We start from the raw sequence: 13386 nt of genomic DNA, 5'->3' as shown, positions 1-13386 counted from the left end.
AGTTGTCATCAAGGCAAAGGGTGACTACTTTGAATAATCTAAAATATATTTGGGTTTGTTTAACACTTTTTTGGTTACTACATAATTCCATATGTGGTATTTCATAGTGTTGATGTCTTCACTAGTAGAAAATAGTACAAATATAGAAAATCCCTTGAATGAGTAGGGGTGTCCAAACTTTTGACTCATACTGTATATAATGTATATAGTATATATATACTGTATATAATGTATTACCTGAAAGAGGCAGGCTAGGACATATATATATATATATGTATAGACAGATATATAGAGACAGAGAGATATCCTAGCCTACCACTTTCAGGTGATACATTCAATGCAGTATTAGCCTTACATTTAGCTTATTAATGATGGGTTATCCATAATAAGCTAATTACCGATGGTCTTAAAAAATGCTCCTACGCTCTTGGAGTCCCATGCAGGAAAATCTAGACAAGAATAGCTTGCTGGACATCATTTTTTTAGCATTTCTTAGACCAATAGACTTTGCGAATAGGGACGCAAGCGCTTGTTTGCTGAATGTTTCAAAGAAGAGCGATGGCGGTCGGCTATAGCAGGTATTTATTCAGATCCATAACCATGTCTTCTTCTTGAAGAGAAGTGAATGCCCTCAAGAATATCATTAGAATGTATTTAAGTGTTGAAAGCGAGGAAGGAATGAAGGAAAAATAGAGAGAGAAAGAGGAGGTAGGCTAATAACATTAGGGGAAATATTATGAAAGGTAGGCCTAAATATGCGCCAGCCTTCTAATTATGGTGTTATATTTCAAAATTAAAATCTACATTGGCTCGCCTATTGTTGTAACTTTGTAGGCCTCGTGCTGCAGCAGAATCTCGTGCTCTCTCCCTGCTTCATCGTGGTCAGAACTATGCGTGTAATTCAAGTTCATATAATATAATACAGTAATACAGTTCACACTCAAAAAGATGAGCCTAGTGGAGCTAGTTTAATTTATTTACCCAAGAGAGCATACTCTATAGCTAGCTAGCTACATCTATGGACTTTTATGTTTTTCTGTCCTTTGCAATCTGCAGTATCCTTTATCATATACGTAGTGGGTAATGGCACAGTCATTTGGGATTGGGACTGGGCTCATTAAATGTCTTCAATGTAGGGCTCATTAAAAGTCTTTAATGTATGGCTCATCAGGCTCAGGTAGCATCAGGCTTGAATTTTAAACCAAAGCTCTAATCAAATCCAGACATAGGCCTATTTGTACGCTTTCTAATGCTTTTGAATGACACTTCCAGTTTTGGCGGGAAATACAGGGTTACCCGGGAGAAAAGGGATTTATTCTCGGTATGGAACATTTGTAAAATACCGTGAAAATATTCAATGCTAGTGTGTGTGGGTATGAGTGTTTTTGTGTGTGCATGTGCGTGTGTGTGAATACACATACCTGCCCAGGCTGTTGGCAGGGCGTCTGGAACTCTGCCTGTTGACACACCTCTTTGACCTTCTTGTACTTGGGCAGGCTGTTGGTGTGAGGGGTGGTTGGACTGCCTCCACCATCCTCCTTCTGCCTCAGGAGTTTACTGTAGAGGAACACAGGACAGGGACAAGTCAGGTTAGGGGACAGGTATTGGTTAGGACAGTGGTAGAGTTGAGGGTTAGAGTAGGGGCAGGCTATTGGTGTGCTGGGTGTTGAACTGCCTCTTCCATCCTCGTCCTTCCTCAGGAGTTTACTGCAGACAGGAGGGACCAGGGAGGGTTAGGAGTTGTGGTCAGTTTTTTAAAATTATTTTAAACAAGCTGTGTGTCTGAAAATCTACGTAGAAGAAGCTTCCCATGCCAGGCCTCCACTCTAATGACCTGCGTCCCAAATGGCACACTATTCCATATATAGTGCACTTCTTTCAACCATAGGGCCCTGGTTAAAAGTTGCGCACTATATAGGGAATAGGGCCCAATTTGGGTCGCAGAAATTGACTGGTGTTGCAGTAGGCCTCCTGCCTTCCAGCTGCTGTTTGTGTGATGGGGTAATTAAGGACAGAACACTGCTGTGCCTGAAATGAAAGACTGGTGACCTCTGACCTGTAGGGCTTTAGGCTGTTTAATCCACCATGTGTATGACGCCTGAACACTGGGGTTTTTCATCGTATGCATCCCAAATGGCACCCTATTCCCTATATAGTGTACTACTTTACACATAGGGCTCTGGTCAAAAGCAGTGCACTATGTAGGTAATATGGTGCCATTTGGAACAGATACATACTTTATGAATGTTGAGATAAGCCTCTCTAGACCCTCCACTGTGTTACTTTACAATGGAGAGAATATACGGAGCTATCCATCACAGTACTATTGTATGTCTGCTTCCCAATTGGCGCCCTATTCCCTATATAGTGAACTACTTTTGACCATAACCCAATGGGCCCTGGTCAAAAGTAATGCACCAGATGGGAAAAAGGTTGCCATTTGAGAGACACCCCCTCGCCCTCTGTTACTCAACAATGGAGAGAATCTACTGAGCCATCCATCAGGCTTCTACTGGGGTCGGTGTTCAACCTCAGCATACTGATAGCCCTGTCAGTATTAGCCTGTTCCTGTTTCAAAACTACTGAGCCATCCATCACTTTGCTATTGTGGTGTACAGTACATGGCCAAAAGTATGTAGACACCTGCTCGTCGAACATCTCATAGAGAGCTACATTAGCTTCTGTAACTTCTCAGTTTCCTTTAACCTGTCAGACAGGACAAGACAATACAGGACAGCAGTCACAGACACTCTCAAAGGCAAGGCGACAGGTTGTACTTTAGGGTCACAGTGTTCTGTTGTCATAGTTGTTATGCCTGTGCGTCCGGAGAATGCAGTCAGGGTTGGCAGTGCGGGTTGGCAGTATAGTTGACTGTTGGTTGGCAGGGCCGTGTGGGTCTAAGGGGTAGAGTGGTGCCAGTGTGCCAAAGCCAGGAGGAGGTCAATGTGCTTTGCGCAGGGTAGAGCTGGCCAGGGCTGTGTAGGGCTGGCCAGGGCTGTGTAGGGCTGGCCAGGGCTGGGCAAGGCTGGGCAGAGCTGGCCAAGGCTGGGCAGAGCTGGCCAGGGCTGGGCAGAGCTGGCCAGGGCTGGGCAGAGCTGGCCAGAGCTGGGCAGGGCTGGCCAGGGCTGGGTAGAGATGGCCAGGGCTGGGTAGAGATGGCCAGGGCTGTGTAGGGCTGGCCAGGGCTGTGTAGGGCTGGCCAGGGCTGTGTAGGGCTGGCCAGGGCTGTGTAGGGCTGGCCAGGGCTGTGTAGGGCTGGCCAGAGCTGGGCATGGCTGGGCAGAGCTGGCCAGGGCTGGGCAGAGCTGGCCAGGGCTGGGCAGAGATGGCCAGGGCTGGGCAGAGATGGCCAGGGCTGGGCAGAGCTGGCCAGGGCTAAGCAGAGCTGGCCAGGGCTGAGCAGAGCTGGCCAGGGCTGGGCAGAGCTGGCCAGGGCTGGGTAGAGATGGCCAGGGCTGGGTAGAGATGGCCAGGGCTGGGTAGAGATGGCCAGGGTGAGTGGTGGTGTGAAGCTGGGCTGGGCCAGATGCCCGGCCTGGCTTTCCTGGCACTCGGAGGACACAAAGTAGCGTTAGTGTAGATGTAGCTGCCGTCCGCTAGCTTAGACCGTAGTTAAAGCTACAATTACAGCCGAGGACAGTTGTAAATACCTCACTATCAACAGGTTTCTGTACATAGAAATATGAGGGTATATGAAGTAGGTATTGCTCAATAACACTATCATTTCAAGCACTTTATGGCAGGGAACTAAACACAGCAGTGAATGAGCCGGAGGGAATGGCTTTAGATCATCTTCAGCGTGAGGGGTTGCATCCCAAACGGCACAAAGGTTTCTCTCCTGCTACATGTCTCAGAGCTGAGAGGTTTCCTTCAGTGTGCCCCTGGCATTACCGCAGCTCAGAGTGTTCACATATACAGACAACGCCTATAGAAACACACCAGGTCATATTCCGACTCTGTGCTGTAGGCCTCGGTTCTCTCACGACTGGCGTGCTCACTCACGAATGCTTCTTTACACACAGTGGCAGCAACACGTCCTGTGCGTGTGTGTCGTATGAGACTTCCTGTCCTTCCTCAGGTATCATCAGACGATGTCGAACACCACAGCCCACGTCGATGTTGTGCATGTATAACTCCGCTGCTCTGCCATGCTTGTATCCGGCCGGCTCCCCTCCCATCAACCAGAGCAAGGACACACAGACAGACAGGGACAACACCAGGTTACCGTCTGCCTCCAAAATGGCACTCTATTCCCTATATAGTGCACTATATAGAGAATAGGGTGCAATTTGAGACACAGACACTGTCTCTCTTCCCAGCCTTAAACACTTGCAACACAGGCCCCACACAAGGAGGACAAAGGCAATTTATATGTCCCAAATGGTATTCCCTATGTAGGGAACACATTTTGACCAGGGCTTCTAAGTCTCTGAGTCTTACTGACACACAGCACAGGGGCCTGGGCCTGGGCTTGGCTGTGATCACGTTTTCTATTGCTGTCCCTATGGCGCTCTAGTCGAAGGTAGTGCATTATATAGGGAGTAAGGTACTATTTGGGTCACAGCCTCGGTCTCCCACATTGGAAATGCAGGCCCAAAAGAGCAGGCTGACAGACAAAGATGTCCCTTTAAAGCACCGTGTGCCCACGCCTGCCTGTGAGAACTGTCTCGATGCACCAGGCAGGCGTATATAGATCCTAGCATAGATCAAACAATGCTAAAAATGATATTCCCAACCTTCTCCCTCACGGTCTCCCACTGCCTGGAAGTGTCTGTCAGGCAGAAAGTGTGCGCGCGCGTGTGTATGTACAGTATGTGTAATAAATAAGTGGAAAGAATGTCTGGTTCGCTGTGAGGACGAGCATTCACACACCTATGGGTAACCTTATGGGCCCTGGTCAAAGGAAGTGCACTATATAGGGAATAGGGTGCTATTTGGGATGAAGACTGTGTGAATGCTCGTCCGCTGCCTGACACGTTTGGGATTCAACTAAATGTACAATTAGTGTCACAAATTTCTGTACTAACTGCTGACTTGGATCTGTGGTGTTGTGTGTGCCTTTTGCATGCATGCATGTCTTTGTGTGTGTATATGTGCATTCGTGTGTGTGTGTGTGTGTGTGTGTGTGTGTGTGTGTGTGTGTGTGTGTGTGTGTGTGTGTGTGTGTGTGTGTGTGTGTGTGTGTGTGTGTGTGTGTGTGTGTGTGTGTGGGTGCGTGCAGGGGATAGGAAGAAAGGACATCAGTTTACCCTCTCTCCACTAGGAATGTGTCCCTCCAGACTTTGGGTTTCCGATTGGGTTTGAATCTGGAAAAACAAAATCCACTTTAGTCTGTGTAATTCACATGGGCCTGCCTGTGAACTTACCAATGTGTGCATCCCAAATGGCAACCTATTTCTTATTTAGTGCACTACTTTTATTTAGTGCACTACAGGGTTACCGTGTAGCACACTATATAGGGAATAGAGTGCTATTTGGAATACACACCATGAGCTATGTTGGTCTTCAGTGTACAGCCAGACAGAGTAAGTTATTATACAAGAGGATTCTAGTATTGCTGAGGTTTTGTGGAGAAGCGATAACGAACTGAAATTTGTTCTGTATGTTATGTATACTTTCTTTTTCCTTGCCATAGTGCTAAAAACTTTAAGGGGAATCTGGCATTCAAACCACAAAGTGGATGTACCAATCCCAGACTGTCCCTTTAAGATTCCATGAATGTTCAAAGATTGTCCAATTAGCTTTTTGGGGGGCAGATTTCACCCACATAAAAATGCACATTATAAGTTTCTTTTGTATAAAAATACAAACTTTGTCCTTAGGGGACATCATAGTGAAATTCGGATGGCAGTCCATGTGTACCTGTTGATAAAGATATGAATAAGAAAATAGAATCCAAATATGTGTCCATGTGTACCTGTTGCCAGTTTTCTCATGCTCCAGTAGTTGGAGGATGGACTTCCCATCCATGTCTGGAGGAGTGTCCAGCCCAGCGATGTGTAGGATAGTGGGAGCCAGGTCAATGTTCAACACCAGTTGAGTGTTCCTGTGGAGAAACAAACACCATAAATAACACCAACATAAACAACAACATAGACACCATAAACAACCACACCAACACCATAAACAACCACACCAACACCATAAACAACAACATAGACACCATAAACAACACCACCATAAACACCAACACCATAAACAACCACACCAACACCATAAACAACCACACCAACACCATAAACAACAACATAGACACCATAAACAACACCACCATAAACACCAACACCATAAACAACCACACCAACGTCATAAACAACCACACCAACACCATAATCAACCACACCAACACCATAATCAACAACATAGACACCATAAACAACACCACCATAAACACCAACACCATAAACAACCACACCAACGTCATAAACAACCACACCAACACCATAAACAACCACACCAACACAATAAACAACAACATAGACACCATAAACAACACCACCATAAACACCAACACCATAAACAACCACACCAACGTCATAAACAACCACACCAACACCATAAACAACCACACCAACACAATAAACAACAACATAGACACCATAAACAACAACATAGACACCATAAACAACCACACCAACACCATAAACAACCACACCAACACAATAAACAACAACATAGACACCATAAACAACACCACCATAAACACCAACACCATAAACAACAACAACAACACCATAAACACCATCACCATAAACAACCACACCAACACCATAAACAACCACACCAACACCATAAACAACCACACCAACACCATAATCAACAACAACATAGACACTATAAACAACACCGCCATAAACACCAACACCACAAACAACCACACCAACACCATAAACATCCACACCAACACCATAATCAACCACACCAACACCATAATCAACAACAATACCAAATGTTGTGACACTTTGCTCTTGAAAGTCCAATATCTTGAAAACATGACTGCTGAGGTGCAAAACATTTTGGGACTGTATCAACAGAGGGCGAATGAAGAAAAATACCACGTTTTTGAGTGGAGTTACTCTTTAATGCTGAGTGCCAAACAAAGTGGCATTGAGTTCCATTTTCAGTGTAATTTGGTATTGTTGTTGGTTATGGTAAGATAGTTTTTTGAGTGGATTTGTCCTTTAAGGAGAAAGATCGGGGGTAAAGCTCTGGAACAGACTAGCGTCCTGTTCAGGGGGTGTACTTGTACATCAAGCAGCCTCACGCTACGCTACGGCCAGGTCTGGCTTGGACGAGGCTTACTTACACTGCTCCAGGCTCGACGTTGGGCCCTCTGAGGAAGAAGGGTACTCGGATGTCAAAGTCATAGGGCATTGACTTCCCCTTTACCAGTCCGAACTGACCGATGTGATAGCCATGGTCAGCAGTATAGATTACATAGGTGTTGTCCAGCTCTCCACTCTCTACCAACATCTCATATACCTGGGGAAAACACAGTCGTGTGTGTGTGAGCAAGGAATAGACACAAAGAGACAAATAGACAAACGCACACCTCATGAGCTTATTACTACTGCACATACAGTACCAGTTAAAAGTTTGGACACACCTAATCATTCCAGTTTTTTTCTTGATCTTTTACTATTTTCTTTATTGTAGAATAATAGTGAAGACATCAAAACTATGAAATGACACATATGGAATCATGTAGTAACCAAAAAAGTGTTAAAGAAATCCAAAATATATTTTATATTTGAGATTCAGTCAAAGTAGCTTACCCTTTGCCTTGATGACAGCTTTGCACAGTATCTCCCTCCCCACACAAATTACAACTAGAAAGTGTAGCTAGAAACAGATTGTCTTGCCTTCTGAACAGAGTCGTCCACTGACATGAGCGTCTGTAGTCTCTTCCTGTGTAGGAAGTTAGTGAATTCCATGTGGATGGGCCTCATGGGGCCGGTGTACTGCATGATCCAGTGTTTATCCATGTTTGGGGCGTAGTTATAACTGGGGGTGCTGTGGAGAGGAGAGGAAACACAAAATGGTTAGTTAAAGATCTTGTTTTTACCCATTCTGTTCTCTGTACATCAGTTTAGATGACAAAGAGGAGGTTGGTGAAGGGGACGACTCATAATAATGGCTGGAGTGAAGCTTGATGTGTTTGATAACATTCCATTTCATTCTGTTCCAGCCTTTAAATGGAGAGGATGGGCTCATCGTAAAGTGCCACCGGTCACCATTGCTTGAGATGCATCCCAAATTCTCCCTATGAGGACCTAGACCTTGCAATGCAGAGGCTTACAGAACAAACACAGTGGGTCTGTTCAACCCTCACTAACTGTCTAGGAAATCGAGGAGGCAAGAGAGGCAAAACATGCAAGAGTCTTCTGAATACCAACTAGCCATAAATAAACCCTTTGTGTGTGTGTGTGTGTGTGTGTGTGTGTGTGTGTGTGTGTGTGTGTGTGTGTGTGTGTGTAACCCTTTAAGGTTTCAGCAGTAGTAGTCAGCAACCACCTGTCTGTCATTTCTCAGCCATCTGCAGGTGTCAATGGTTGTTTCCCAAATGGCGCCCTACTCCCTACATACAGTAGTGCACTACTACATTATGTAGGGAATAGGGTGCCATTTTTGGGCCACAGGTGTCTGTGGGTTCTACCCTGCTGTCTGCTCTGTTTGACAAGCATCAATAACCAAGATGTTTACTAAGAAAAATTCCCCCCCCCCCCTCTCCCTCCATCCCCCCCATCTCCCCCTCCTCTCACACTGAGTCGACAGACCTCTTGTCTCAGAGGAGTCATTTGAGGGTTGGCACATGCTTAAGAAAATAATAGCCGTGCTGGATTCTGGGCCCACAAGTCAAGCTGGTTACAAGCCCTGGACTGTGAAGACAAGACGTGGGTAAACAGAGAGAGAGAGAGTTGTTGGTAGATGTGGAGGTGTAAAGAGACATCAACTGTGGCATTGGCTGGTACAGATGTGTGTGTGTCGTTGCTGGTAGCTGTGAAGAGGTCTATAGAGACAGGTTCAGTACACCTGTCTACTGTGGTGCTGGCTTTTGGTTTAGATGCTGACGAGGAACGTTCCACAGACATCAGGTAGTTCAGACAAGGATATTTCACACGGCATTCCCTGATGCTGCAAATCCTTAGTGCATTTAGCTGTTAGAAGGTTGCACAGTAAAGCAGTTAAACAGCTAAACCCTGTCTGTCGTAAATCAAAAACAGGCGTCTGTAGTTTAAGGGAACGGTTTGATGTTAACGTCATTAACATTCCTGACCCAAGGTGTAGCTCTCCCTCACAAATCACACCCTATTCCCTATGTGATGCACTACTTTTGACGAAGGCCCATAGGGGATAGTGTGCCATTTAGGACGAACCCTGGGAATAGGAACAACTAGATTTTTTATTCCATTTTTTATTTAACCTTAATTTAACTAGGCAAGTCAGTTAAGAACAAATTGTTATTTACAGTGATAGCCTACCCTGGCAAAACCCGGACGACGCTGGGCCAATTGTGCGCCACCCTATGGGACTCTCAATCATGACTGGATGTGATACAGCCTGGATTCGAACCAGGGACTGTAGTGATGCCTCATGCAGTGCCTTAGACCGCTGCGCCACTCGGGAGCCTGGGACGTGAATTGGGAACCTGACAAACCCTCATAGAAAACCACAAGAAGTGGTTTTATTTATTTAAGTACATGTTAGGGTGTACTAATACACTTTGACTGGCAGTAGATGTCTAAACATATTCTGACTATGAGCTAGCTACACCTCGGTATTGTGTGGTGTCTGAACAAGACAAAGCTGAACATTTAGCTGTAGGGTGAAAATAACCTTAAACTAAGGGCCTTAACCCCTTGCTCTATCCCAAGCTGAATGTATAGCCCTTTAAATTGTGTGGTGTGGTTGTAGTTTAAGCTGAACACTAACCCTGAGAGCCAGAGAGGTAATCCCAAACTAATACCCTTTAGAACCCTGGCTAGATGTATTCTGTGTCCAAAATGGCACCATATTTCCTATATAGCGCACTACTTTTGACCAGGGCCCATAAGGCTGTGGTCAAAAGTAGTGCACTATATAGGGAATGGAGTGTCATTTGGGAAGCAGCCAGACACTGACCCTGAGAACCTTGACGTATAAAAGTATAGTGTGACAGGTGTATGTGTCCTATAGGCCTCTCCTGATATGAGCTGGGCTCATTCCCCTGACCCCAACATTCCTGGTTCCCTCAGAGGTGCCCAGCCTAGACCCCAGCCCCCGGTGGCCCTGTGCCCAGAGACAAGCCTCTTTGTGGGGCTTATTAGACCTCCTGGCTGGGCGGGTGAAGAACACAATGGAGGTCTGAGGAGGGAAGGGGAGGAGGGCAAGAGTTACCACAACTCAATCAGAGGAGAGGGGAACTTCCATAAGTAAGACGTTAAGCCTGCAACTTGGAGCTCTACTTGGAAAAAGGCTGGTTTGATGCTACTCACAATCTCTGGGTAGGGGAACCATCAATGGTGCACCAATGCCCATGAAGACATGTCACCGACATCAGACCATGCCTGGCACCTGTTCCTCTTCCCACTACACTGACCCTGGTGCTCACCACACACATGGTAACCTTGGCAACCCCCTATGACCCCCCCCCCCCACCCGCACCCACCCCCACCCAAGAGGCCTAAAACCCTCCCCCCAATATCCCCCACTCTTTCCCTACCTCTACCCACTCACACATCCGGGGGCCTAGTACCCCCAGCCACACCCCCCTCCTGCCTCACCTCCGACCCCCTCCTCACCACCAACTCTTGGACCCTCAACCCCCCTCCCAAGCCTGGAGGCTTGTGCTAAAAATACATGAATAATGTCACAAAGGCCTGCCTGCTCCAGAACATACAATGCATTCCTCACATCCCTACAGCCATGGGGAGAAGGGGCTGATTGATATAGACAGGGTCAGGATGTCCCAGGGAATGAAAAAGCAGGAAGCGAGAGAGGCAGAGAGGGAGGGAGAGAGAGGGAAGGGAGAGGGGTAGGGGGAAGGGAGAGAGGGAGGGAGGGGGAAGGGAGAGGTAGAGATGAAGGGAGGGATGAAGGGAGAGAGGGTGAGGAAGGGAGAAGAGCGGGGGGAGTAGGAAGAGTAGAGAGAGGGACAGAGAGTGTGATATAGAGAACAAGAAAGAGAGATGGAGAGTGGGAGAGAGAGAGATCATGAATGAAGGGCAGGAGAGTGAAGGACAAAAAGAGAGAACAAACTGCCTAAACCTGACTCAGGACACAACTTCCAGGAGTGGAGGAGAGCAGCACAGAGCTGAGGAGGGATATAGAGCAGGGAGGTTGGGAGGGAGGCCGCTGGGTTAGCGCCAATGGAGAGGTCTAGCTTAGCCCTGTTTCGGAACCAAAGGAATAGAATCAAAATTCTATCATGATTCTATTTCTATGATCGGAGGGCTGCCACAGTTCTGATGCTCCTGGATGAGAGCTCCACTACCGTGGGCTTGGCCTGAGAGCTCAGTGTCCTCTCCCAGGAAGATACGTTCCCTGACTATTCTTAGACGATAAATCACATCAGTTTCCCGCTGCCAGTCAGAAGGGTTTGCCAGAGGAGCGTTTTAGCAGCCTGTCATCATCTAACGACCAGGGGAAGGGTCTGTATCCCACATGGCACCCTATTCCCTATGTAGTGCACTTCTTTTGACTAGGTCCAATGGGATTGTGGTCAAAAGAAGTGCACTATATATGTAGGGAATAGGGTGCCATTAAGGACACCGTCTTGGAGTAGACAGAACTGTAATAATGTTTAGAAAATATGTGGAGGATAATGGCTGCCAATCATAAACCACAGCACTTCAGACTTAGGGAAAATTCCCCATTGCATCAAATACAGTGTTTGTGTTTGTGTGTGAATCCATGCATCTGTCTGTGTGTGTATGCACGTATCTCTGCGCGCATGTGTGTGTCCGTGCATAGTGTGTCTGACTCACATGTGTTGCGATGCGTTGGGGAACATCTCTGAGTACTGTGGGGCTGAGTCCTCTGGGCCATGGGGGGCAGCGTGGCTGAGGACCATCATCACTGGCCGGTGAGGGTAAACCTTCTTGGACATCCGGAAGAAGTTGATACTGTCGTTGGTGATAAGGTCCGTGAAATAGTCCTGCAACAGGGGGAAACGTAGTATTAAATACTCATTGTGTGGACAAATAGGTTTGTATTGTACAGGTTAGGCTACAAGGGGTGATTCCTTTAGTCCTGGACTTCAGAGCGTGTTTAATGGAGACGATCCATAGAAAGTGCTTCATCGTCTAGGAATTGGCATAATCTGCATCCGGGAAGCCCGACTCAAAAGTTCAAAGTCTCTTATTTTCCAATGTCATGGTTCTTTAACAGCAGGTCAAAGTAACATGGCTGCTGTCTTTTACATGTCATTTAATGCCTTTTAGTTTTTACCTATCCAGGGCTGTCCCCCATACAGGGCTGTCCCCATCCAGGGCTGTCCCCCATCCAGGGCTGTCCCCATCCAGGGTTGTCCCCCATCCAGGGCTGTCCCCATCCAGGGATGTCCCCCATCCAGGGCTGTCCCCATCCAGGGCTGTCCCCCATCCAGGGCTGTCCCCATCCAGGGCTGTCCCCCATCCAGGGCTGTCCCCATCCAGGGCTGTCCCCCATCCAGGGCTATCCCCATCCAGGGCTGTCCCCCATCCAGGGCTGTCCACCATCCAGGGCTGTCTCCCATTCAGGGCTGTCCCCCATCCAGGGCTGTCCCCCATCCAGGGCTATCCCCATCCAGGGCTGTCCCCATCCAGGGCTGTCCCCCATCCAGGGATGTCCTCATCCAGGGATGTCCCCCATCCAGGGCTGTCCCCATCCAGGGCTGTCCCCCATCCAGGCCTGTCCCGCATCCAGGGCTGTCCCCCATCCAGGCCTGTCCCCATCCAGGGCTGTCCCCCATCCAGGGCTGTCCCCCATCCAGGGCTGTCCCCATCCAGGGCTGTCCCCCATCCAGGGCTGTCCCCATCCAGGGCTGTCCCCCATCCAGGGCTGTCCCCCATCCAGGGCTGTCCCTCAAATGGCAACCTCTTCCCTAAATAATGTGCTACTTTAACCAGAGCAGCCCAGATCTACACAGAACTTTAGACACGGAGAGAAGCCACTCTACTGCTCTCCAAATTCCTCCTAACTCCCAATCCAGTAGCAATCCACTGAGTTAGCAGCTGGCTACTCGGCTGTGTGTGTTTGCAGTGTGTGTGTGCATGTGAGCTCTGCATGTGTGTGTGTGTGGGTGTGTGTGTGTGTATAAGCGGTTGCCTCATGAGTGGTCCTGTGAGCCGGGGGGACAGTATTGACTATGACACCGGTGTTGACACTAACACTTGATGGTGAGAGGAGGTCAGTGGTCTCAGCCGG

At 47.6% G+C, this 13386-nt stretch overlaps 1 protein-coding gene across 5 annotated transcripts in view; it reads right to left on the bottom strand.

The window, feature by feature from the left end:
* The window catches only part of LOC139367102 (sulfatase 1), a 72653-nt gene that overhangs the window by 20950 nt on the left and 38317 nt on the right, over positions 1–13386 (bottom strand). For all 5 annotated transcript variants that reach the window (XM_071105150.1, XM_071105147.1, XM_071105145.1 and 2 more), the window contains 6 exons: positions 11967–12136; positions 7863–8013; positions 7307–7482; positions 5918–6046; positions 5250–5306; positions 1422–1557 (listed from right to left, as the gene is read on the bottom strand). In XM_071105150.1, the coding sequence (XP_070961251.1) occupies positions 1422–1557; positions 5250–5306; positions 5918–6046; positions 7307–7482; positions 7863–8013; positions 11967–12136 (819 nt within the window). The remainder of the gene's footprint in view (positions 1–1421; positions 1558–5249; positions 5307–5917; positions 6047–7306; positions 7483–7862; positions 8014–11966; positions 12137–13386) is intronic.

This window comes from Oncorhynchus clarkii, chromosome 15, assembly GCF_045791955.1.
Source record: "Oncorhynchus clarkii lewisi isolate Uvic-CL-2024 chromosome 15, UVic_Ocla_1.0, whole genome shotgun sequence".
Lineage (NCBI taxonomy): Eukaryota > Metazoa > Chordata > Actinopteri > Salmoniformes > Salmonidae > Oncorhynchus > Oncorhynchus clarkii.
This window is presented reverse-complemented; position numbering and strand designations above follow the sequence as displayed.